At 41.6% G+C, this 27,999-nt stretch overlaps 1 protein-coding gene across 8 annotated transcripts in view; it reads right to left on the minus strand.

Moving 5' to 3' along the window:
• FMNL2 (formin like 2) overlaps positions 1 to 27,999 on the minus strand; it is a 302,979-nt gene that overhangs the window by 41,539 nt on the left and 233,441 nt on the right. For all 8 annotated transcript variants that reach the window (XM_059704424.1, XM_059704427.1, XM_059704425.1 and 5 more), the window contains 3 exons: positions 24,474 to 24,582; positions 20,833 to 20,909; positions 18,769 to 18,862 (listed from right to left, as the gene is read on the minus strand). In XM_059704424.1, the coding sequence (XP_059560407.1) occupies positions 18,769 to 18,862; positions 20,833 to 20,909; positions 24,474 to 24,582 (280 nt within the window). The remainder of the gene's footprint in view (positions 1 to 18,768; positions 18,863 to 20,832; positions 20,910 to 24,473; positions 24,583 to 27,999) is intronic.

The raw sequence follows: 27,999 nt of genomic DNA on the forward strand, positions 1-27,999 counted from the left end.
TAAAGCAGTGGTAGGCAAACTGCGGCCCCTTGAGTGTGGCTCTTCCACAAAATACCACATGCGGGCACGCATGTACAGTGCGATTGAAACTTCGTGGCCACACTCAAGGGCCAAAGAGCCGCATGTGGCTCACGAGCCGCAGTTTGCCGAACACTGGTTTAAAGCATCTCTGAAAGTGAGCAGAGGTGAAGGGGTGCTTTCCCTGAAGGCTACCAGTGGAGAAAAGATGGTTTTACGAAAGCCTGGTAATACACGGTGCTATCGTGCTAGCCAGATGCTAAATGAAGGACAGACTGCCGGCCTTCGGCCACTTCTCCACTCCCCTCAAGGTCAGGGACTGTCTTTGGCTCCCCCAGCATCAGCTCCCAGGACACCACACAGAGTCTGCAGCCAGCATGAGGCCGGACTCTCACGAGGAGACTATAAAATACGCTCCTGGGCAGTTATATAAAAATTAAAGGCCCCTTGCTTAAGTGTTTCCTTCTTGCCCTGTTGCCTGGCGCCTGCCTCAATGCCTCCTTTTTCTCTTCTCACAATAGGCCCCTGTGATCCGCAGGGCTCCCTGCAGGAAGGCTGGGGTAGAGGCAAGCCCATTATGACTGATTAGACTGCCTTTCTCGGGGGCTGCTGGGAATGAAAGTTATGTTTTCCTTTCAGGGCCGCGTGAGGTAAACAGCTATTTCATAGACCTGGGTGAAAGCACCTTTCACCTTCTCCCGAGAGCACCAAAGTCAGGGCTCAGATGCCTGATGGCCCGCCAGAAACCGCTTTCTGAGGGGCTCTGTAGCAGCTGGGGGCCCATTAATGCTTTCCCGAGAGGTGACCATCCACTTCAGACAATGACACCAACGGGCTGCCGTGACAGAGCCAACGTGCTGCTGGCTCTCCCTCCTCCCTGGGATGTGAAGGCGGAAATGTTCATCAAACTGAAGCATTCTGAAGCGGAACACCCCGAACTCGCTCCCCTGAAATGAAGACTCATGAAAACTAAACAACTGAACGCATTCTACAATCTATAATCCAAGCCCTCCTTCCTCATAAATAATAAGGTATTCCTATCAATCTTGGACTGGTTATCTGATGATGAGCCAAAGGTTTCATCCAGATAATGCTAAACACCCTTTTGAAAACACCAGTCACTATTCCAGATGTTTTCAAATATCCAGATGTTTGGCACCAGGCACATGAAGCATCCAGATGACTGTTTTACTTTCCATGCACATATTTTGCTGTACTGAATAGGAATCCTGATGTAGACGCAAAGGGCTGGTGAAATCCCTAGAGGATGACTTGTTGACACACCACACCTTAAACGAGAAATGCAGTTTTATCACTCCCCTAAAAAAAGATGGCCTTCATTAAATTCTAGAGTGTACAGCTCCAATAATTCTTCAAAAATGACATCTTTCAGAAGTATTCCTAATATATGACTTTATTTTTTTTAAATTTTTACTGATTTTTAGAGGGAGACAAAGGGAGAAAAGAAGAGGGGGCGGGGGGAGAGACGCATCAATTTGTTGTTCCACTTATTTATGCATTCATTGGTTGACCCCTGTATGTGTCCTGACCAGGGACGAAACCCACAACCTTGGCATATGCCTAATACATGACTTTAATCTTTCTGATTTCAAATGCAAGACTCACATCTCTTGGTCATCAGTGAGGACACATACAGATTCTTTCAGGCTCCTATTCCTACAAGAAAACCAAAGTACTTTCTAATTCTTCAGGAGAGGCTGGTATTTAAATAGCTGCCAGAGAACCAAACCACAAAGGCCTTAGGCATCTCTGGGACAACTTACCAGTCAGACCCCTCAGAAGTAGAAGGCCTATCACTGTCCTTTATTTCTCCCCAGGGCTTCACCCCTTGAACATACCCAATCTGGTCAAGCAAGGCAAGAGACGGGACACAATGACATATTTCTAGTGGTCAACACACGTTCACTAAACCACAGCAATAGTAGGAGCTGTTTACCGCCTGTGGCACTTTCGCCAACAGAACTTGGGACCTGCTCGGGGAACAGATGTCAACCCAAGCTCGCCTCATGCCTGAATCACAACAAATCAATTTAAATTGAACAAAGATGTGCTATGAATTCTGAGCCCTTGAGGACAAGGACTCTTTGTTTGTGAGATCAAAGATCCTAGCCCACAAACAGGCAAAGGCCTGAAGTTTGTTCCCTGTTCTCTCCTCTGCTTTTTCCTGTGCTCTGCTCCAACGCTGGGTCTAACCAGGAGGGCCTTGTTCTTAGCTACCTGCCGCCACACCACCAGCCCCAGACGACAGCAGACAGTGCTGAAAGTGTGGTCCTTGAACACAGGGCCCCTGAGGCCCTTGTACAGAATCTGTGAGCTCAAAACTATGTTTATAATGATACTTAGATGCTGCCAGCCCTTTTCACAGAGCAGATATGTGCAGTGGTAGTGCAGATGCAATGGTGGGTGCCTCAGCATGATCAAGGCAGTGACCCCAAACGACACCAGCAGTCACTGTGTTCATCAGAGCCATGCACTTTCTGTTAAAAAAAAAGCCAGACTCACTCAAGAATGCCTTTGGTGATGCACTAAAATGTTTAATTTTATTTAATCTGAACCTTTGGTTACATTCTACTAATATTCTATATGCTGAAATGGGAAGCCTCCGTAAAGAACTTTTTCTGCATATTAATATATGCTGTCATGAGGACAAGCACATCTGTGATTATTCTAGTTGTAAGAAGAGTTGGTACTATTTAAAAGAATGACCGGCAAATTATAGTTATTCAGATACATTTATTGGGCAGTTATTTTCTTGAAAATGAATGAAATGAGCCTTTTACTTTAAGGAAACACTATTGACAATACAGTGGGGCCTTGACTTACGAGTTTAATTCGTTCCATGACGGAGCTCGTAACTCAAATTACTCGTATGTCAAATCAAAAAGTGAACGAGTGAGACACGTGATGCTGGGCTGGTGTTGTGGCATTCACTGTGACGTTCGCTGTGCCAACTAGCGGTGGGGTATCTGAAGCTGGCTCGTAACCCGAATTTTAGCTCGCAACTCAAAGCAAAAAATCGGCCGAGAGACGGCTCGTATCTCGAAAAACTCTTTAGTCGGGACACTCGTAAGTCAAGGCCCCACTGTATTTGTTTCCAAAAACTGAGCTTTCAAGCAAAAATGAGAATTTTTGAAAACTTGTATCTACCCTGAGCTTCACAGCTTGCCTATATTTAAAGATTATTCTGATGAAATTGGTGGTAACAATGAATGTGATTTTTTTTAAGTGTTGCATTATGAAATATGTCAATATTTAGAATATCTGGATAATTTGGTGAATCAGTATTTTTCAAGTGATCATTGCATGTTGTTGTAAGATTATACATTTGTTCAAGATGCAAGACAGATAAGTAAATCTATATATATGAAAGCCTAAGCGACCAAACAACCGAACGACTGGTCGACCAGTAGCTATGACGTGCACTGACCACCAAGGGGCAGATGCTCAACACAGGAGCTGCCCCTTGGTGGTCAGTGCCCTCCCACAGCGGGAACACTGCTCAGCTGACCAACGGGCACCAGACACAGGGCTCATGGCTGGCGAGCCCGCGGCAGGCGCCCAGGACCAGGATGAGTGGGAGCAGCAAGTGGCGTTGTACTGGCGGTTTCGGCCTGATCCCCGCAGGCCATGCTAAGGGACTCCACGAATCTGTGCACTGGGCCTCTAATATAACAGAATACAAGAAGTTCATTAATATGGTTTCAGATTCCACTTTGCAACTAATCTTTAAGAAACTACTACCTGCCCTGTGTTTGTATAGTATAGTATAGTATCAAAAACACCCTCTATTACTTGAAAATGCTGTTCAAATACTTCCTTTCCATCTGCATACTTGTGTGGAGCTGGACTTTCAACTATTTCAACCAAAGCAACAAAGGGACTAAATGCAGAAGCAGATATGAGCATGCAGCTCTCTTTTATTAATGTAGACTTTAAAAGATGTACAAAAATATAGCATGTGCTACTCTTATGAATTGAATTGTGTCTCCACAAAATTCATGTGAAAGCCCTAACCCTCAATTCAACTGTATTTGGAAATAGGAGGTAAGTAAAGCTAAGTGAGGCCATCGGTTTGGGTTCTTAACCAATGGGATTGGTGGCCTTTTGAGAAGAAAAAGAGGGATCTCTGTCTACACACACGCAGAGGAAAGGCCGTCTGAGCACACAGTGAGAGGCGGCCATCGGAAAGCCAGGAGGAGAACCCAACCATCAGCCTCCATAACTGAGAGAAGACAAGTTTCCATTATGCAAGCCATCCAGTGTATGGTAATTCGTTATGGCAGCTGAAGATGACTAAGCCACTCTTCTCCCTGATTATTTTACTTTCGGTTTTAGAAAATAGGTAATTTCTATAGAAACAGTTAACAATGGCATTTATTATGTTATATTTAATGAAATAAGTAGGTTTATCAAAATTTTATTTAATTTCTAATATGGTAAATACCAATACTTAACCTACATAACAAAAACTTTTGGGGGAGGGGGGTCTTTGGCAATTTTTAAGTGTGTAAAAAGGGGTCCTGGGGACAAAGGTTTGAGAACTACTAGATTACAGAATCACCTCTTTATGCTACAAAGATGATAAAGTCTTAGAATCCAAAAGTTGAAGAAGCAAAACTTGAAGTAGTAAAATTTCTCGCAAGATGTTGGGGAGTCAACCTCATCATATAAAGACCAACCACATCTGCTATCTCTCCACGGAGATTAGTCACACCATTCAGAGACAGATCAGGTTTCCCTATGTAGAAAGGAGCCCCCCCCATCAATTAGACCCCCCCTTCCCCTCTCGTGTCTAACAAGGCCAGGGATGTGCCCACCTCTGTCCCAGGGAAGCTCATTACAAGGCTAGGCATTCTTTTCCTAAAGCCGAGTGAACATTAGATTCCAAGCAGAAACATGAGCACATGGCAGACACAGTTCTTCCCCACGTGGTCCACAGGATATGTGTGCCCCAGAGTTCAGGGAGAATCAGACTCAGTGAACTCGCCCAGGTCAACAGACACATCCTGGAACGCCTGACACTTTATACTATCAAGCAACTGAGAACAAATACGCAAACAACACAAAGATCTTCATCTTTATCCAAAGGACTAAACGTGTCCTTGCCTACCACGTAGACTGCACTATCTCCTAGGCTTACCGCCCCTATTCCTGGAAAATGCTTCAACATGGAAAATTCAGTGTTGTCCTTAGCGGTGGAGCAGTAAATGTGGGGTACCACATGTGTGGCTGGTTCATTTACTGGTGGGAAAGGAGCCCTCATTTTCCACGGCCCAAACCAAACTGCTGCCACAAACCAGAGCCATAGCTCATGTTACCACGATTGGCCATTTCCAGTCTCCAGTGACGCAGAGCTGAGGGGGAAAGTCCCGTTGGGGCTCAGCTGTAGGAGGAGGGGTGACTGACAGTGATGGTGAGACCATAATTGGGGAACTGCGGAGCCATTTTCCTCTACCGAGTATTCCAGTCAATTGTTGTGAATGAAATCTAAGTATGACTATATAGCCTTGGCAGATTGACACAGAGAATGAAAGACCTGGGCCGGGGCCACACGCACCACTGCGGTGAAAGCAATAAAGAACGGCACTGAACAGAGAGCAGAACAGAGTCTGGGGCTGGAGTATGATGTGATGGAGGAGCTGGGAACTGAATGACCTGAATAATGACTCCATAGCTCAGCCTTTCAAACACTGCACAAGCCCGAGACGCTTCCACGCACAGGCCTTCCTGGTGGCAGGTACCAACCGTGTGCCCAGCACAGCCAGCTCACTTTCTGGCTGAGGAAGCAGCAGGCTCCCTTGACACAGTGCAGGTTTTTAAAAATGAGTGGTTATAAAGGGAACCGGGAACGGAAGTCACCACGGAGACTAAAAATCACAGCGACCTATTTTTATTTTAAACTTGTTACTATTCTACCAGCTGGCCTTGGACCCATTCCTTTTTGTCCTTATTTGTAAATTTTAGTACCTATCATTTCAATATCTAGGTTTTTATACCTGCAGTCAAAGAAACACTAAAACCCTTTCAGATGGAACTATTTGAACATATATGCATAATACATAGCATTCACCAAGGCATGTGTAGACAGAATTTTATGCAGAAACATAAAACTGTAGACTTGAAAGGGATAGAGAGACCATCTGACTAGCTTGTCACCTAATGCAGGAACTTGCACCATAAGATACCAGACCCTCCTGGTACCCTCTCATCCTCTGGACTATTCTTTGTGTTGTGTACTGGTCTCTTCCGAGCATCCTCCTCACCCATACTAGCCTAGCTCCTTATTCTTCCAGATGGGTGCCCCTGTGAGTTCCCCTCCTTAGTGACAATCCCCTATTCTACTTGGATCACACACACACACACACACACACACACACACACACACACACGTTCCCTAATCACTTCTGTGTAAGCCTGTTCTCTCTTCATGGTCTTCAGAACTAAGAATCTGATGTCGGGCACTCTATCACCACTGAAAAATATAAATTTAATTTTTTAAAAAAGCTTATTTTCTTCAACTGAAAAAAATTTCCCAGATCATATTTGTTCGTGGTTGTGCTACTTTCTTTGTAATTAAATGTATAGGATTTGACTAGATTCTTATTCTCCTTTTATGTCCGTCCCCATATTCATCCCGTCTCTCACTGACTTTTCTTCAATTTTCGTATCCATTGTCATGGCCACAAACTTGGTCCAGGCCCCAGTCACTTACCACCTGAAATAGCTATTTTCTAAACTCCTGCATCTCCTTCAAGTATTTCATGCAAAAAAAATAAAAAAGAATAAAAAAATATATGTAAATAAATAATAAAGTATTTTATGCAAAGCAGAAACTTATAATTACATAAAATATCCTTCTTAGATTTCCATAGAATCAAATGGAATAGATATAAAGGCACTTTATAAACTGTTAAGTACTTTATTATTGTTAGTTGCTCTCTTTTCCTTTTTCTTTTCCCTCCTACTTTTATCAGTCTTCCAGTTGAGATTTTGTTTTATCACAAGTTTCAAATCGCTCACTATTACTTTCTCAGCAGCTTCATCATGCTGAGCTTTACTTCATAACGAGGGTCCCAGGCAGATGTTTTTTCTTGTCAACCAGCACGTTTATTCTGGCTTATGCTGCTCCGAGACAGATTTCATGCCAGTCTCTTCTTCTGTTCCCAGAATTCCCTCTGCCAACCAAGTTAAGTCTCTTCCTTCCTTTATAATTCTGTGCAAGACCTATCCTTTCTCTCTGGGCCTTAACAAACAGTGCAGTTTTGTTCTGAATTTTACTAATAACTTCAAACACCCCAATAATCCACCCAATCCATAACTATTCCAATTGGTCTGCTTTTTGGTAGAAAATTGAGGGTGTGTATGAACAGGTGTAAAAAGTGTTTGGTATGTGATAGATAACATGTTATATAAGGTTGACTATGAACCTTGGAGTTAAATGGATCTGTGTAAAAATCACAAGGTTGCCATTTACTAATGTGTCAGTAGGCCTATTTACTCTGAATCTCTTTCCTTATTCTGAGGGTAGATCTCAGAATTAAAGTAACATACACTACCCTGTTGACACTCAGCAAACAATAACAATGGCCTTACTGTGTCTATAAATGTATAAGCCTATTTTGTACACATGACATAATAAAGTTACTGGCTAATTCTTACAACCTAAAATAAAATAAAATAAAACAAAACAAAACAAAATAAAAAATAAAATAGATTCATGAGCTTTGCTCTTGTTTTCTTTCTGAAGATGATTATTTTCTAGTTTAAAATAAACCAACCAAGCAAAACCCTTATGTATTGGCTATGAAACCTGAATAAATAAAAATGTGCTTATGTTTTACAAGTATTTAAAATTCAAATGAAATCTGAACTTGACTCACATAGGAAATCAAGCTCAACAAGCATAGTCATTGACAGTAACACCTAAAACTTTAGTTTAAATTATAATAGAGAATAAAAATAAAATATAAGCATAATTCTTATAGTTTTGAATTACTGTCTTCTGGTTGTTAACATATCAGACATTTGATCCTTAATTAAATATCTACTAAAGCCAGCCCTATCTTTCTCGGGGTAATATAAATTTTTGTGAGACAAAAGTTTTGTCAGACCTTTTATTTTCTGTCAAATTGTCCTGATCTTAGAACAGTGCTTTTTCCACGGTAAGAAATACATTTGCCCAATCCCTCCTCAGAAGTTCCAAAGAATTTTAGTTTTGTTTAACGCAGAAGAAACGGTTCAGAGTTAAATGAACCGTTGTGAATGAAATCTAAGTATTTCATTCTTAGACCAGGGCCTTTATTTTTGGAGACATGTTACACAAAGACAACTGAGCTTCTTTAGAGAAGAGAAAGCTAGTCATATGAAACTCGACTAGAAGGAAAAATCTCACCCCACACAATAGGGACATTTAGCCATGTGAGGCATGATGTTGCTCCTCAAACATTACAAGCAGCAGAAGTAAACACACACACAAAACAGAAGCAACCCCACCACTCCAAACCCTTTCGCTAATTTAGGGAGGGCCTGTTACTATGCAGAAGTACATCTTTGTGCTGTTACAATATAGACACACATATTATATATGTATATGTACATATATATGACATATATATGACTTATCTTATTCTTTTCCTAGTTAACATATCTAAATAGGCATTTTCCTATTTTAACAGCTCTATTTGAACCTAGAGGCTTATTTAATGGGATGGTTACTATAGCCCTGGGTCTGGGGCTTAGCCACTGCCTAGCACTGGACTTGATGACCACTAACATAACCTATAATCCAGAATTATTTAACATTTTAAAACAATGACTTCTATTTTTACTTTGAAATTGAATAAATACAGAAAACTAAAGTAGCCCTGACTGGTGTGACTTGGTTGGTGGGAGAGTCATCCTGTGCACAGGTCACAGGTTCAATCCCTGTTCAGGGCGTGTACCGGAGGCAGCCTATTGATGTTTCTCTCTCTCTCCCCCTTCCTCTCTCTCTAAAATCAATAAAATCATGTCCTTGGGTGAGACTTTAAATTAAAAAAAAAAAAAAGGAATGCTTAAGTATACTTAACACATTGCAGACCAGTAGTTTTATTGCTAGCTTTACCCAGTGGCCAGATAGGTTTCTATTGAATGAGTACAAAAAATGTTTTACATAAATGTTAAAGGCACGCTTTAAAGTTAAATACCCATTGCATTTTGAAATTATTTATTACATATTCTTACAACCTAGTATCTTTTTAAAGTATAATACTCTGTAAAACACTGTGTAATATGTAGTGAGAATTCTCGTGATCCGTCCACAATGTGCTAAGTCCCAAGATACTTTTTTTAAAAAGATCCTTACTATTCAAGTCAGGGTGCAGTGAGGGAGAAACAGAATAGGGAGGCAGTTCATACCGTAAAAAGAAACCAAGGTGACCCTAAAATAGACCTCTAACATTACTTTGCAGACATGAATTCCAGAACGGCCACTGAAAACCTCCCGTTATTGTAACCGTTTTTGGAGTTGGTGACGATACTGCCTCAGCTAAGAGTTCCAACTCCAGTCCCCTCATCAACTCACAGCAAGTGCTTCCCAGCACCCTTATGCACCTTACAACCATAGCAACACCTGACCGTCAGGGCAACAGTGCCCACGTGGAGGCTCCATGCCTGGGGACCTCCGCCAGCTGGTTTAGATTCCATGAGGTACTACAGTGACACACAGCACCCACTGCTTTTCCTTGAGGTCTTTCATTATCTTCCCAAAATATGAAGTAAGGGCACACATGCCAACTGCCTTACAGTTGGCAAAGGGCACAGGATTTAGAAATGGCATTTTTACACGAGTAAAAATAACAAGCAAACAACACCCTGTGTGTTATTTTTTTAAGTGGCTGCTACGAATAAATAGAAAACTAGGCTCACTGCTGTAAAAAATTCATGCAGGCTTGTAGAGAGAATGGAGGGTCTGATTAAAGTCGGGATGAAAAGCAGAGCTTCTCTACAAACATTTGCCAGTGACCACAACAATCTCATCTGTCCCGCCTACCACTGTCCTCTTGCACTTTCTCTTTCTTTTTCTTGTGTTTTGAAGCTCCTCTCCCCCCCTGCCATGGCCCATCAAAGGAAAGTCCTGAGGATGTTAGAAGTGAATGAATACAGCAGCTGAGGGAACAGATGACTGTCAATGAAAGCAGAGGCCCACGAAATGAGAAGTATGAATGGCAAAACTTCTGAAACCAATCTCAGACCCTGACCACACCCTGTTCTATCAAAGTGACCTCATGCTGAGCTCAGTGCCAACTGACTTTTGGAGAAAAATATAACAGCTATTTCTTTACCAACCAAGAGAGTTGACCTAAATAGCTAATGCTTGGAGAAGACTGGGAAACACATGTCCTACTGCTGCCCTTTGCTAACTGTAGGCTACATGGCAACATGAAGACTTCGGAATATGCAATGAGGTTTTCCCCTGATCTGCCCCTAAATTTCTATCTCACCTTTTATTTATTTATCTACTAGAGGCCCGATGCACGATGCACAAAAATTTGTGTACTTGTGGGGGGGGGGGGGTCCCTCAACCTGGCCTGTGCCCTCTCGCAGTCTGGGACCCCTCGGGGGATGTCCACCTGCTGGCTTAGGCCCACTCCCCGGGGAATCAGGCCTAAGCTGGCAGTCAGACATCCCTCTGGCAGCCCAGGAGCCTGCGGGGGATGTCCACTTGCCAGCGGGGAGCAGGCCTAAGCTACAGTCGGACATCCTTAGCGCTGCTGAGGAGGTAGGAGAGGCTCCCACCACCACCACTGTGCTGGCAGCCGTCAGCCTAACTTGTGGCTGAGCTCCTGCATTGAGCATCTGCCCCCTGGTGGTCAGTGTGTGTCATAGTGACCAGTCATTCTGCTGTCAGGGTCAATTTGCATATTACCCTTTTATTATATAGGATTTATTAATTTATGTTAATCTTCACCCGAGAATATTTTTTTCCCATTGCTTTTCAGAGAGAGTGGAAAGGAGGGAGGGAGGGAGAGAGAGAAACATCAATGTGAGAGAGATACATCGATTGGTTGCCTCCCACATGCACCCCAATGCACCCAAACCGGGGCCAGGGATCTAATTTGCAACCCAGGTCCATGCCCTTAAATGGGAATTGAACTTGCAACCCTGTGGTGCATGGGCCAATGCTCTAACCACTGAGCAAGATCAGCCAGGGCCCTGTCTCACCTTTTTAAGACTAAAGATTCAAGGCAAATTAAAGTCCTTGAAGCTTTATTAACCCTTTGCGGTCATTTGTCTACTCTCAGCCACCAAAGCTTTTTTACAGTTCCGGTCGTATGTCTGCTCTCAGCCACCACAGCAAGGAACTGTACGAATCTTAACTCTATTCATTCATGTATCAGTTCATAATTTCTCTGAAAGCTCTTAAGTGTCTAAGCAACCTTGTCACGAACCAAAACATTGCCCCGACAAATCGGAGATATCGAAACTCAATATAAACAAACGGTTGTTCCACACTCGCAATGCAAAACACCGTGGTGAGTCAGTCGCCTTTTGAGAGTGAAGAAATCGACCAGCTTCGGAGATACTTTGCAGAATTTCAAATAAAGCTTTACAGATTACGTTTAACTGTAATTAGGCATTCTCGCTTGTTAAGATATTTCAAAATAATACTCCAAAATGGCAAAAAGAAAGTTACCGAAAGAAGCGTACTGCGAATCTGAAAGTAACGATGAAGAGTTTTATTTTGGCACCTTGAATACTGACTCTGACGTAGAAAGTGATAACGTTTATAGTGATTCTACTAGTAGTGACCTAGTTCCAAAAAAGAATTAATAAATCTTGTTTATCCTTCATAATCTTGCATGTTATGTATCACTGCTCTTTCAATGGAAATTAATTCCGACCAGTACGTCACCCATGTCCAAATTTAATACGACCTCAAAGGGTTAAGTTCTCACCTTCTTTGTATAAAATGACATCTTTACCTTACATATAAAAGGGACTTCTCAGATATGATTAAGACTCCTGAGATGGGGAGGTTATCTTGGATTATCTAGGTGGGCCCAATGTAATCTCAATGGTTATTAAGGGAAGGTGCCCAGAGAATCAGGGTCAGAGAAGGGGCCACAAGCCAAAGAATGCTAGCACCTTCTAGAAACTGAAAGGCAAGGAGATGGGTTCCCTAGAAGAATGTCACCCTGTTGACTAATTTTATATGTCTGACCAACAGATGTGTAAAGTATAACATTACTTTGCAGACATGAAAAAAAAGTGTTTTAAGCCACTAAGTTTGTGGCAACTTATTACAGCAATGATTAAGAACTAACATACCTTCTCCATCCTAAACTTGGCTCAGGCACACATGCCAATAGAAAACGTCCTTTGAGAGCTCCTATCCCATCTGCCCTCCTTCCTCTACTTCCTCTTAGTTAGCTGTTCCTCCTCCTTGCAAAGCACTGGCATTTATCGTTATAGAGCCTAGTACAGCCGTGGGCAAACTACGGCCCACGGGCAGGATCCGGCCCGTTTGAAATGAATAAAACTAAAAAAAAAAAAAAAAAAAAGAGCGTCCTCTTTTATGTAATGATGTTTACTTTGAATTTATATTAGTTCACACAAACACTCCATCCATGCTTTTGTTCCGGCCCCCCCCCGGTCCAGTTTAAGAACCCATTGTGGCCCTCTAGTCAAAAAGTTTGCCCACCCCTGGCCTAGTACTATAACAGGTAAAATATTTACATTTCCTTAACTAGACTGGGATGCTCTTTCTTAAAGGTAGGGTCTATGTCTTACTCATTTTTCTTCTTTCCAGTGTTTATCAGTGTTTCAGACACACAGGGGCATGCAATACTCATAAAAATGTTTCCAGTAAGTGAGCATGACTCATCCCTTAATGATCAGCAGCCTCCACTTCCTTACGAGACGATAAAGACACAGATGCCAAAGAAATAACTAGTTCATTACCAGGGGCTCAGAAATCCTATGTAAACAGCTCCTTTCTCCTCTGGAAAAGCTGTTAAAATAGTCAGCCCGTAGGACACTGGCTTGAAGGAAGGAGTAGCCTTTCTACCACTAATGAAAAAGTTTACTAGTATAAAGCCAAGTATTGGGTTGAGTGAAGAAGAGAGAGACAATAGAAGAGGACCAACTAGAGATATATTAGTGTTTCTCAAAAAGTTATTGAGGTGCCCTGGCTGGGAAGCTCATTTGGTTAGCAGCAGTTCTCAACCTGTGGGTTGCGACCCCTTGGGGGAAGAACAACCCTTTCACAGGGGTCGCCTAAGACCATCCTGCATATCGGATATTTACATTACGATTCATAACAGTAGCAACATTACAGTTATGAAGTAGCAACGAAAATAATTTTATGGTTGGGTCACAACATGAGGAATTGTATTTAAAGGGCCAGAAGGTTGAGAACCACTGGGTTGGGGCATCGTCCTGATACGCCAATGTTGCAGGTTCAATCCCCGGTCAAGGAACATACAAGAATCAACCAATGAATGCATAAGTAAGTGGAACAAGAAATAGATATTTCTCTCTCTTTCCTCCCCGCTCCTTCTTTGAAATCAATAAATAAAATGTTCTTAAAAGTTATTGAGGTGAATTGTTTTTTCCAAAAAATAACCACAGCAATCTCTCCCACCCATGTTCTTCTGCACTGTGGCCCTCACACTCCACCATCAAGAAGTGAGGTTATTACCTTCCCTTTGCATCTGGGTTCACCTTAGTGATTCACTCGTAAGCAACAGATTGCAGCAGAAGTGACACGGACGTCTCCTGAGACTGATGCAGAAGATATTTCAACTTCTGTCCCTTTAAATGCCTGCTCTCCGAATGCGCTTCCCTGTTCACTCCTTCCGGGAAGCCAGCTGTGATCTATGGCAAGCTGCAGCCACGTGGAGTTCTACGTGGAGACATCGTGGCTGACAGGCTCCATCCACCACTGAGTTCAGCCTTTGAGTCATCACAGCCCAGAAACTAGACAAATGAGTGAAGCCACTTTCAAATGAATTCCTGCCTCCAGACGATCAGATCTGCCAGGACAATCATCCCTGCCATGCCCTGCCTGACTTCCTGACCCACAGAATCTAGGAGCCTAATAAAACTAAGTTTGGGGTGATTTATTATGCACAAGCAATAACAACAATAGTTAATAAACAGTCCAAAAAATCATTACTGTGACTTTGCTTCCTGATCCTAGGAAGACGGACTGGCTAGTGAAGAGCCTCAGTGAATTAATTTAATCTAATTCTGGCCTGATACAGTGAAATATACACATGCTCTAGGACGGTAGCTCCCTAGTTTGAGATTGAGAGAATACATTGCTCATAGTTCAATGAGAGACTGGGGGGGAAAAAGGACACTTCCCTCCATGTTGAAAATTTTACCACTGAAGGAATTACCCGGCTGGTCTTGTGCTGGATTTATAACACTACACCCACAAATATTCAAGAGGTTAGATTAGCTGGGACTAAACTCAGAGGGATGCTGGAAGGGCACCAAAATGTCTGCTCTCCTTCCTGCGCAATTGGGTCCACTGTAAATAAAACCTGACAGGCTTTCTTAAATCAACTTAATAATGTGAAGCACAAGTGCTTTCAGATGCCCAGTAGCAAACCACATCAGCTTTCTGAGGAAGCCTTCTAGCAAGAGGCGAAAATAATAATGGATGCTGCCAAGAGGGCCACGCACAAGAGCGCTGGTGGCCTTGAGTGACTCACTTCCCAGGGCTCCATCCATCGATCCTGGAAGGTCAGAGGGGGAAGGAGTTGGGGTTTTAATAACCAAACTCCAGCCTCAACTGACTCGTGAGAGCCAGATGCTGTCATGTTGGAAGCAGATGAGAACACAGTTATAATCGATCTGGAATCCTGATGAATTCCAGGTGCACGTCCAGCAGCCTGGGGGAGCTGGTAGCTCAGAGCCCGCAGAGGGCATTATTACTGTCATAGGAGGCTATTCTGTTGCAGAGTCTATGGGGCCTCGGGACTTTTTCCCTCTGATTTCAAATGGGAGTATCTTTTTTTCCAGAGACAATTTCTCAGATATATCAAAGGATATAATGGAAAAAACTAGGAAGACCAAGGAAGTTAGGAGATCAAGGTCAAGGTTCCTAAGGAAATTGGATTAAATATGGTACCTATAACTCTCCAGTTGATGTCCTTAACCAGTAAGTGCAGTTTCATGACCCAGCAGATAGCTAGCCATGGTCCATACCATTTGAGAGAGAAGAGAAAGCATGACCAGGATCCCAAATAGATTCATGGTGGCTGGACATCGAGGCACAGCATGGGAGTCCAGCCACATCGGAGGAGCACCTGCCCATTTTCCAGGCCTGTTTCTCCACATCCTCCAATCAACCTTTTCCTCTGCACGGTAGAATCAGTTTCTCCTTCTTGCAGACAAGATCCTGAACTAATGCAAACACCGAAAGAATGACCGTGCTTTCCAAATGTCTTTTTTCCCTACCTGCCAGGCCAAACGCTCAAAAATCTATATTGCCATGCAAATAGGAACATATCCTTTTAGGGAAGATGGTGATATGCTTTCCATGTGGATAAACTAGCCAATGAAAACAAACATGACTCCTTGTTCTCACCCTGGTCCTCAATTCAGGACCATACATTTTCATTAGGAGATGCTTCAACACCAAAACCAGATGCTTTAATTCCATTTGAAAAACAATGAAAGAGAATAGAATTCAAAGAGAAATTAACAGCTGACAACAGTTTAGTTTTCATCTACTTGCTACACTCACATGGTCAGATATGTCACAAACCATGATTAGTACAAGTCTGCCATCTGAATCTATGTAATTACAACTAATTTATCATCATATACATTGAGGTGCTTACTCAGTAACATCAGGCATAGGCCCCAACCCCCCACACCCACCAAAATGCAGGCCTTGGGTTCATAGTCTTACCACCATCAGGTATCATTCGATTGGAAGTGCTTCCCACTTTCCTAAAACATGTACTTCAGATCTCATAAAACATGAGCAACATTCTTTGGGGGGAAAAAAACCCCACAAAAAAACTTGCTGGTATTCTGATTAATTGAAATATGAGGAAATGGTGTAATCCTACATGAAAACCTATCAAGAGGTAAAAGATACCTTCTTCAATTTACATTTGAATTAAGGAGTGGTGGCCAAATAGGGCAGAATGAATTTGTTTGCTCAAGAAATAGATGGGGGGAGGGAGACCCAGCTATATACATACAATGGGTGGTCTTTAAATTTTCCTTTAGCATCTGGTGCCACGTTTCAGCACTGTGCTAGGCTGTGCTCTGTGCAAAGGGTCTGGTTACTCTAATGCATCCTACTTTATGCAAAAATGAATACTGATGCCTGATACCCCATTCCCCACTGTAAAAACAGGGATCACCCCTCTGGCAATGATTGGAATCCCAACTTACTAGATCATCTTCTTGAGGGCAAAGACTCCTCTGGCCACTCCCTGGTCTCCTGGTACCTGGCATGGTGCTCTCTCTGCCAGGGGCAGCTCAATAGGTATTACTCACTGACCAAAACCCTACTTACACAGGCGTCTGAGATCATAGGACAACTTTTCCTAATCAGGAACAGCTGGCTCCCAAACCACCCTAAACCCAGAAGATTCCAATGACATTTTGGCTAAAAAGATTACAGAATACACCCTTCACTATGATGTTTGAGGGGAAAAAAGATCCACTCACATAAAGATGGGAATAAAAGAAAACAAAAACAGGCAGAGACTTAAAAGACTGGGCTGTGAGTGGTATTTACATTAAAAAAAAAAAAAAGATCAATACAAAAACACTGTTTTTACCCTAACACTGAAAAGGTAAATAGGATGATGCTCTTGTGACATATCCATAGGAAGGAAGTTTTCAGGGACAGGCTCCTGCCCTGTCCTCATTCATGGCGATGAGAATAATCCCTTTGCTTGGTCTGGCCACATGCGCACCATGGCTTGAGGTTAATGCAGGCCAATAGCGCACACAGAGCCAGCTCTGTCCTTGTCCCTTCTCCCACATGGCACAGCTTCTTGTAGATGCAAATGCCAGCCAAAGGAGAATCAGAACTTGAAACACCCACCATTACTCACTTATAAGTAATTACAGAAAAGAGGCAGATTTTAGTTAAAGCTCTAAAATTTCGAAGTCAAAATTAATTAGTTCTCATCGTGACTAGCCAGTTATTAGATTTAGAGGATTACTTTTTTTTTCCCATCTAAGTATACACTACACCCTAAATGCCTAAGTCATAAATGATTCTGACACCTGACAGCTAAAACTCAATTCTGCAAGTATTTGTGTGCCTACTATGCATAAGAAAGGCATTCTAGCTAACCTAAGAAAAAGCAGAATTAACATTCCCCTCATACATTACTGAATTTAATTAATACTGATTCTATACCTTCATAATTTTAGAACATCATGTGTCCTGCAGTATAATCAGATGCTCGTTATATAGCTCATTTTATAACAAGGCTCACTGATAACTATATAGTACGTGCTTTTGACATGAAAAAGACTTGCTCTTTTCATATATTCAAAGGAGGCAGGGTGGGGAGAATGGTCCCAAGGTCCTGTCTAACTCAGCATTTCCCTCAGGAGATCCACACAGAACTGGGCCCAAATATCACCCGAAAGGAAGTTCAAAATAAGGCGCACCAAACCCCGATCCTGGCTCTGTCCCTCACCTGGCTATGTGATCCCGGGCCAACATGCATTGGAATCTTAGCTTATTCTTTTGTAACAGGGAGATATTAGTATTTGTCTCACAGATGTTCATTCAGAATCCAGTGATTTCCTGTGTGTACCAGGCACAGCCCCTGGCCTATCGTAGGTCCTCAATAAATCCTAGCCGGGTTCTACTCCGGAGGCTCCCAGGAAAGATGGGAGAGAGTATGGAAGTCCCCTGAGATCCGGATTGTAATCTAGCTTCTGGGTATTAATCCAGAAGCATCTGGAGTCAAATGGGATTGACAGAAAAGGCACAGCTTGGCTCACGGTCCCATGGTAACCTGGTTACCTGGGGCTCCAAGTGCCTTCAATTACTTTTGCAATGTCTCCCCTCAAAGCAGCCTCAGATGTGGGGCACATTCCAGGGGATCCAACAGGCACTCTCCTTGGCTCTGTAATGCTGCACACCGCCGCTAAGGGAAACTGGCTATTATTCCAGTTTTGAGGTCTTGGTACCAAGGGTGTCCTATTATTCATACGTAATTGTTTCTTCTTTTGCCATCATTTAATTCCCATGGTCAACCATGCATATCCATTGGTTTACTGTTTTCCTGGGAAAGCATCACCTGTTTAAGATTACAAACTGCTAACATCAGTGTCTATATATATGTGATAAGTTTTTCATAGCATTCAGCAAAGTAATGACAATACATATGATTTGAGGAAAAGAACTATGATGAATGAGTTCATGAAATTTACATGGTGGATGCTCAAGTATCAACCATAATGAAAACCACATACATTTAACAAAACCTGTTTTCAAACTGCCTATGCCATGTTCTCCAAAGGAAAATGAGTACAGCAAATAGTTTTTAACTTTTCTTGGCTATGAGACACCATTCCACTTAAGCTATGTAGACTAAGTTCATTGCTACCCGCTCACTGACGTCTTAGAAAAGTAACTATTATACCCCTTATACCCTAGAATGAATAAAAAAATTAAATCATTCTATTCAAAGATGTCCAAACGTAAGATGTTTGCGTGAGGATTCTTTTTAAAACTGAAAAGTATCCTACCTCCTTAAAGTTGTCAAATGCTGATAAAATGATTTCATGCCCGCCTCTGACAAGACAAACGGCTGCCAACAGTTCTAACACAAGGGCTTTTGTTCTGTCAAAACAAGAAGAAAAAGAAAAAACCACGAGTCAGTGAATGTGACAAGATGAATCAGCTGTTCCTTGCATCCAAGATCAATATAATAAAATATTTGTCTGTATGCTTTGTAAACTTTTACTAAGGTATACTTACACTAACGTTCATATTTAAACCTTTACCTATCTCTAGATTTATCTAGGGTAGCAAATTTGGAAGGCATGTTTCCCACTCTCTAAGTTACAAATTACTCACTAATGAAAATTAATTCTGGAAAGATTCATCTTTTAGTCCCATGATCAGATGACTCAGTACAGTGTGGCTGAAAAGGTTTATTAGTGATCTAAAGACAAAAGGAAACTTGGGAATATTCAAGAAAACAACCCACTGTTAAATATTGTCTCTGGTTTTAGAATCAGAGACATAACATTTGCCAAGAAAGTTCAAAATCGATTGAAATTAATGCCCTACATTTCACATCTGCTAATTTGCACATGGCGCCAGAAAAATCCCCTACGACAATGCAAGTTTCCATCCTTTCTTCTTCCTCTGCAGGAGGTGTGAAAGGATCTGGATTTCAGCTCTACTAATACGAGAATATTTTCTGTAACTCAAGGAAAGAAAATAAAACTCCATCTGAAATATTTTTAGGAGAACCTAGCGATACATTCCAAGCTTCTTAATACAATGTCAAGGACAGCACTGTTTCTTCATCTTAAGATGACTTCAGTGTTTCACCATTTTCTGGAATAAAATCTATTACTGACCTCTAAACAAAAACCATTCTGATAACCCACAGCGTCAGTCATCTTAAGGAAGATGAATAGTGACTTCCCGTGGGGGAAGACAGGGACACAGAAGCATGACTACTTGGGATTCTTGTAAACTAAAGAAGCAACCATGAAGTTACAAAAGCTTTAACCCAGGGAAGTCTGAAGCCATAATATTAACATCTAAATAGGACTTCTTGCTTTGCATTGCGTTCCAGATCAGAAAGGATCTAATTTATAACCAGATTTCTTTACTTGAATTAACAGTTTTCAGATAGGTATTTTACATAGAGGTGTCTGATAAAGGGAAATAACACATTTCAAATGCAGAGGGCCTCACCAGAATGTAAAACATATTAGAATAACTAAAATAAACTGATGAAGGCAGGCTTCCAGAAGTAATCTGTGATGTGAATAATATGGGGCACCGGCCTTTATAGGAAAGTGAATATAAAGTGAAATCTGGCCCTGGCTGGTTGGTTCAGTGAATAAGAGTGTCAGCTCCCACAGGGCAGGGTCATGGGTTCGATTTCCAATCAAGGGCACGTGCCTGGGCTGCAAGTTTGATTTCTGGCCCCAGCTGGGGTGGGTGTGGGAGGCAACCAATTGATGTGTCTCTCACATCTATGTTTCTCTTTCTCTCTCTCTCTCTCTCTCTCTCTCTCTCTCTCTCTCTCTCTCCCTCTCTCTCTCCCCCCCCCCACCTTCCTTCTCCCTCCCTCTCTTTAAAAATCAATGGAAAAAATATTCTCAGGTGAGGATTAACAAAACAAATCTGCATGCACAATTATTGTTTTGTTTGTGTTTCACTTTTGGTAACAAAAGTTACAGATCTAAATGTTGAAGTGAAGTGTGGACAAGGGATCATGGTTCTAGTTAGCTTTTGGCAATACCTGGTAAGTCTGTATGAGGACTGGCAACCTGGCAACCTCATGCTCTCCACCAAATTTTGCTAAATTTGCAAGGATGCTGAGAACTAGGTCTCAAAAGGAATGAAAGCTTAAAGAGAAGAGAGAAGGGCTGGAATTGTCACCAGTTGCTCGACTCTGCCACATGTAAGACTCTCACTCAGCTGGTCTACATAGCAAGGAGTCTACTGGTAATCTTATTTCAGGGAGTCACACTTGCAAGTTTCCAAACTCTAACTTTGTTAAGTGTTGACTAGCTCTCTGCTTTCCCTACTTAGATTTAAACTTGTACATTGAAAATCAAGCTTACCTTGGATTCTTGTTGTTCAAGCTTAGTGCAATCTCGTTGACAGCATGTGGATGAGACATGACCATGTTGAAACCATACTGAAATTAAGGTGGAAAAAAAAATAAGGTATTAGGAGTCAACCTAGAAGCTGTCAATGTTGATAAAAACAACCCCCTAACGTTTCTACCTAATGTAATTTCTTCCATCTTTAAATGCATTCAGGACTCCAGTAATCAGTGTCTGAACATATTTCCAGGAAAAAGTTCAGGAATGATGTTACTATCAAGGGGCCCTATTTCCATATTTTATGAATAAACTATATGATCCTCTTTATTAAAAGGGTGAAAAAGCTCCAGCCCATTGATTCTCAATCCTGGCTGCTCATTAAAATCACCTAAGAGAGTAAACAAAACAAACAAAACAATGAATTTCAAGGACGGGACCCTGGCATCTGAATTTTTTTGACGCTCTCAGAAGGACTCCACCGCTCAGCCAGGATTAATAACCACTGCATCTACTCCCTTCTCTGTGCCATGGCGAACAGGACAAAAAGCCTAGGAAAACTTGTGTCCCGCAACCTTCTACAAAATGAAGCAAGTTCAATAACAGGCTCAAGAATCATTCTTGATTCTGCTGAGTTGAGGAATTATTCCTTTTTCTCTTAGCTCATGACTTTATTTCCAGTGACAGTGAGAAAGTATTAGCAGAAAAAGCTTCCGAAAGTCTCCACCATCACATGAATCCTCCCCACATAGATCTTCGGATTACCTCCTCACCGCTTCCTCAAGATGAATTCTCTCAAGCTCCAATCTAAGGTCAAGTCCCCACTTGAGTCCTTTATTCCTGCTCAGGGGAATATACTCCAACAATTCCCCCACCCCCACCATTATTTTCCCCTCTCTAACTCATTGCCATTAACATAAAAACATGATGCAAATGATCTTACCCTGAGTAACAACAACCAAATCTCCACTGGCCCTACACTGTCCAGCTACTGCCTCATGTCTCTGCTATCCTTTACAGCAAAACTCCAGCACTCAGGCTCCCAGTCATCTCTGTTCTCTCCTGAAACTCCTCCCATCAGGCAGTTCATCACCACCGCTTCAATGAAACTGTTCGTACCAACATCACCAATGGCCCACACTCTCACTCCTCATCTTACATGACAGCACAGCACTGGACACAGCTGAGCACTCTACCTTGAAACATTTCCTGCACTTGGCTCTACCGCCCTGGCTACTTCTCAGTCTCTCTCGCTAGTTTTTCCTCATCTCTCTGATATTTAAACAGAATGCTCCATGATTATCCAGGACCTCTTTGCTTCTCTGTGTATCTGTTTACCTCATCCATATACCATCTATTAACTCCCAAATTTGTCCCTCCAGCCGGACCTCTGCTTTGAACTTCAGATGGCATATCTAACCACCTACTAAAGGTCTCTATTTGGATGTCCAAGAACACCTCAAAGTTAACATCCTCCAAAAAGAACTCCTAATCATGAGTCTCAAATCTGCTCATCTTGCAGCCTTCCCCATTTTAGTAGATAGCACCTCCATCTAACAGGTGCCCAAGACAAACACCTTGGAGCCACCCTTCACTCCTCACCACATATGCAATACTATTGCCTTTACTAACAAAATCAAACCAGAATCTAGCCACCTCTCATCATCTCTACTCCTCTGATCCCGGTCCATACCACCATCAACACTTACTTAAATTAATGCAACAGCCTCCTAAATGGTCTACCTGCTTTTGGCTCTGCCCCTCAAGGTTAATCCTAAACATAAAAACCAGAGTGATCCTGTTAAATTCAAGTGTCAGATTAATTCACACTTTTCCTCAGAACCCTTTAATAGCTTTCCATTCATAGTGAAGCTAATGTCTTCTGACTGGCTTACAAAGCCCCCCACAACCAGGAAGCCCTGTTAGCTTCAGATTTCATCGTCTACCTTTCCCTCTTCTCACTCTGACCCATCTAACCTGCCCTCCTTTCTGTACCTTGATCACATCAGACTTATTCCTGTCTCAGAGCCTTTGCCCTTGCTCTTCTCTCTGCCTGGAATCCACTTTCTATCATATCCCTTAGCCTGCTCCCTCGTGTAAGTTGTTACTAAATGTTATCCTGGTGACACTTTCCTGGCTGGCCTATTTATTTATTATTTATTTATTTATTAAAATATATTTTATTGATTTTTTACAGAGAGGAAGGGAGAGGGATAGAGAGTTAGAAACATCGATGAGAGAGAAACTTCGATCAGCTGCCTCCTGCACACCCACTACTGGGGATGTGCCCGCAACCAAGGTACATGCCCTTGACCGGAATCGAACCTGGGACCCTTCAGTCCGCAGGCCGACGCTCTATCCACTGAGCCAAACCGGTAAGGGCCTGGCTGGCCTATTTAAAACTGAACAGATATGCCCACCACTTCCTAATTCCTGATTATTTTTTTCTATAACACTTAGTAATAGAACTCTGGAGCCAGTCTTCATGGGTTTGAATCTGACTCCAGCATTTATTAGTCATATAATGTTGAGCAAATTACTTCTCTGTCTTATCTCTCAGTTTCCTCATTAATAAAATGGGGAAAGTAATAGTCCTGAGATTTCACAGCACTGTTATGAGTCTTACATTAATTAATAGGTTTAAAAACACTAAAAGTATTTGTAAATATTAGTTTTCATTTCATCAGCAACCGTATCTGGAACACTATATAGTTTAACAATTTATCATCTATTTCTCTCACTAGAAAGTAAGTTCCCTAGGACACTTGTTTATCTAATGCTGTATTCCTATGCTTAGAACAGGATCTGACAATGCTAAAAAATATATTAATTGACTAAAAAAAATAAATAAATGCATGTTCCCTTTTTTAATTCAATTCAGCACCATTACGTTGGGCTGGGTTTGAATTCAATTACTGACCCTCTATGTGGTATTTATTTCCCATTTCTTCTTGAGCCCACCTGTAGCATCCTTAAAAATGGAAATCAAATCCTATTTTTACATATGAATTTTGTTTTTCTAATTCTCACCCTGGTTAGCTGATCTAATTATACCTTTGACCATGTCCGTTTACCCTAGATATTCCAGGCTCTAACTTCCACTTCCCTGGTACGATTAATCCAACCCCCCACAAGGCACTCTCTCTCCCAGTGTTTCTCAGAGTGGAGATAACCTACATCAATCACCTGAAGAAGGAACCCAACTTGTAACAAAAATCCTCCGGGTGTTTCTTATAGATACTAGGACCCACTGGGTCCAGCAGACAAGTAATTGTAACTTTTTGCCTGTTTACCACAGAGCCCTTTGAGAACCAATGACCAACCCAGTGTGTGAGTCTACTCACTCCTAATGTTTTAAAGTTGTCCCATTACTGCCCTGTCTTAAATGGTCCCAAACGTTGGTCAAGTAATCTAGACAAGTTTATCATTATAGGAGGCAAACATCTTCCCTTTAAATACATGATAAATGCTAATTAAAATATCAAGGCAATAAATTAAATCTTGAGCATTAGAAAAAAACCAGACCTTTCTTTTTCAATAGAATCTCATTTAATCCTGATATTTACTTCAAACAGAAATAATACAAGGAAACCAAAAAGGACAAGATTGGAGTCTGACAAATTCAGATTTTTTTTCAAGGATCAGAAACACAAACATACCTGATAATTCATGATGGCACGTAAACACATGATGCAGACATGCACGTCATCCTTCTTACTCACTAATCTTGAATTTTTCAAGGTTCTTCTGCTTGGCAAAGTATTATATCTACAAATAAAAAAGGAAACTTCTGTAACACTATAGATTACACTCTTAGCACAGGCACATGCACTTTAAAAAAAAAAAAAAAGGATGTTGCTCTCTATCTTTACCTGCACCGAATTGAGGATTGCAGGTCCAAACCACCAACCATAAACCCATCGCCACAAAGCTATTTCCGTACAAGGGGAGGACCGCATAATTGTGTGCACTGCTCATCATTTCTCAGCCAGATACCCATGGGCAGTGAAGCTCGGCCTCACTCAGCCATATCACAAATCAGACTGTACGTGGGATCCAACAACGGTCCCCAGCTCCTGATCAGCAGGCCAAGCAAAATGTGCAGAGGTGATCTGAGGCAACATGCATGCAGATTGCATTTGCCAACAAGTGAACAGGTGAAACTTAGCTCACATATAGACTTCCAATCTTTGACACTATTTTAATTGCTCCTTCCCATGAGTGCTCTCGGGAGTCCAGCATTCAGAGTTTAAGCCTAGGCAAGGTCATACATTAGCAACTTTGATATCAGCCTGTGATACCAGACCTTAATGGTATGCACAGCCGTAATAGCATACAAATGTCTCCACAGCCTGATCCCTCACCTACAGCCTGGTATGGCAGCTGAAACTTGGAGGAGAATATGCTCATATTTCACAGGATTAAGATGTTTCAACGTTAGGATCCATTCTAGAGACCCTGCATTGCTAAGCCGTGGTAGTTCTCTCTGGGGATGTATGAGCCTGCACGTAGTAAAGAAGTGAAATGTAAAGTAACAGGTGCAAGTGGAAAACATGACAGGGCTGTAAATGACTGCCTCCAAGGACAGTCTTCCCTGCAACTCCGAGCCTGAAATGTAGCCAACTGCAAAAGTTGTCAACTACTAGTTTGCTATAGACAGAGTCAATGACAGAAGTGTTCCACAAAATAAGCCACAGCCCTTCCTTCTTGAATTGAGCTAATTAAAACTTTAAGGAAGTTATGATTAATATTTTTTTCAAAAGTCCCCTAAGTGCAGGCTAGGAGTTGAAAACCGAATTGACAGTTTTGCCTGAAACTGTTCATCTAGTTTAAATTTTATTTTCTATTAAAAAAAACCATCAAATGGAAGAAAGATGATTCTTTCACATGAGCCCACTAATGAGCCAAATACATTTTTGATTTCAATAAGTCCCTTGCCTCAATATACCTGAATATTTAAAATCTGTTTGTCTGTCATGCCAGTTATAAGAATGCTTTACTCAAGGATTTCCCACATTATTCACACTGGGAAGCAGAATTTGAGCAATGGAAATTGGCCTAACTCATTTTTGAATGCAAACACGACATTAAGAAAACAAATTCAGATTTTGACGTGTGTAAGCCCAACTTCAACATCTAAAATATGGCTTTAAAATGTGTCACTGTGCCATAACCCTGGCTGAAGCATGACTAACACACTTGATGGAGTGTGCACAGAGATTGATGCACCTTCAAAAAATAACCACACACCAGTCTGACCCAATATATGTGATCTTCTTAGTCTACATCTGAAATTCTTTCCCTTCCTCTACCATTCCTATTTTAACCTCAGTTTTGTGTTTCTTCATTGAAATCACTTGTTAGGTGTATAATAGTTGATTAGAGGGGTAACTGTCATTATTAATTAAAAGCAATTACTACTACTTTCAGGGTAAGTTTAAAGAGAAAGAAAAGGTGATGTCGAGGGAATCAATTTTCCTTTGCTAAATTTTATTCATGTGCAGCAATGACTGCAGAAGATATACTGACCAAAGCAAACAACTCTTTAAGGAAGGTGGAACAGGCCAGTCTACACAGTCACACATTTCTGCACCACTTCAAAATAAAGCTTAATGACTCCAGAAAGTAGATCAAATTTACACCTTATGGTGTTTCCTAAGAGATGTAAAGTACAATAGCAAGTTCCTTACTTTTATTTATTAATCTGGTTCTTCAGCTATATTGTAATACGACTCTAAAAAGCCAAAATATCATCCTAGCCAGTTTGGCTCAGTGGATAGAGCATCGGCCCACAGAATGAAAGGTCCTGGGTTTGCTTCTAGTCAGGGGCATGTACCTCAATTGCAGGCTTAGTCCCTGGCCCTGGTCAGGGTGTATGCGGGAGGCAACCAATTGATGTCTCTCTCTCTCTCTGTCTATCCCCCTCCCTTCCATTCTCTCTCAAGATCAATGGAAAAATATCTTCAGGTGAGGATTAACAAAAAATAAAAAAGCCAAGTGTCTTTGTCATTACTTGCAGAAACCAGCAAAAATAGATTAAGTAGAATAGTATTTTATTTATTAAACTAGAGGCCCGGTGCATGAAATTCATGCATGGGGAGGGTACCTAGGCTTGGCAGGCGATCAGGGCCAATCCACAGGGTGACCAGCGGGGCGATCGGGGGCCCTGCTGGCACCTCTCTTGACTGGTTTGAGGCCTGTGGGCTGGGGGCAGCTCCTGCATTGTGTCTGCCCCCTGGTGGTCAGTGTGCCTCATAGCAACCAGTCGTTCTGCAGGTTGTTCCTTCATTTGGTCGATTTGCATATTGGGCTTTTATTATATAGGATAATAACACAAAAAAGACTTCTCTTTGTTGTAGTAGGTGGTAAAATGCAAATTTAGAACATGTTTAATATGAACAAGCACATGCATATTTATCAATATTTAAGGAATTTAGAAAATATACAATACGTAAGATGTCAATTAATAAAAACAATGTATTTTCTTTATTAGTGACAGTCTGTTAAAAACAATAGAGCTAAGCTTTTTACTAAAATGCATGGTATTTAATCTAAAACTATTTTCCTCCAATTTTTGTTCATACTAAAATAGAGTGGGTATTAAAGGCAACAATTGAACTTACGTTTAAAATCATTGCATTACAATAAATACAAAACCACCACCACAACCAATAAAAACAAAAATCATAGCAATGACAGCCAAAGAGATCTGTGATTTCATTTACACCAACCTTTCCTGATACAGATGAGAAAAACAAAGCCCAAAGAAGTCAGCTCCTCATAGCAAATAGAGGGAAGAGATGAGATGAGATGAGATGAGATCAGACCAGATCCCACATCTCCTCACTGGGATTCAGGGCAGCCACTTTCTACAAGTTGCTCTTAGTCTGACTCACTGACACAATCTGTCTGGTTATCACGTGAAAAAGCTACTGCCCACAGCCATACGCGCTGACAAGTTCCTTGTCAAATGTTCCCATCCTGTCATCTTGACAGTGTTTTCGGCTTTGGTCCTCCATGGGTATCATTCTCCTGGTGATCACTTCACCACTAGGATTAAGGCTTCATTTACTGTACGGAGAATAGCAGCATCTGAGCATCTTCAGAACACAGTGGCCAATCCACTTGGTAAGCAAATTTTTCAAATCTTTATCCTCTATCACTAACCAGGAAAGTGAGAACTTT

This window comes from Myotis daubentonii, chromosome 7 (assembly GCF_963259705.1).
Source record: "Myotis daubentonii chromosome 7, mMyoDau2.1, whole genome shotgun sequence".
NCBI classification, from domain to species: domain Eukaryota; kingdom Metazoa; phylum Chordata; class Mammalia; order Chiroptera; family Vespertilionidae; genus Myotis; species Myotis daubentonii.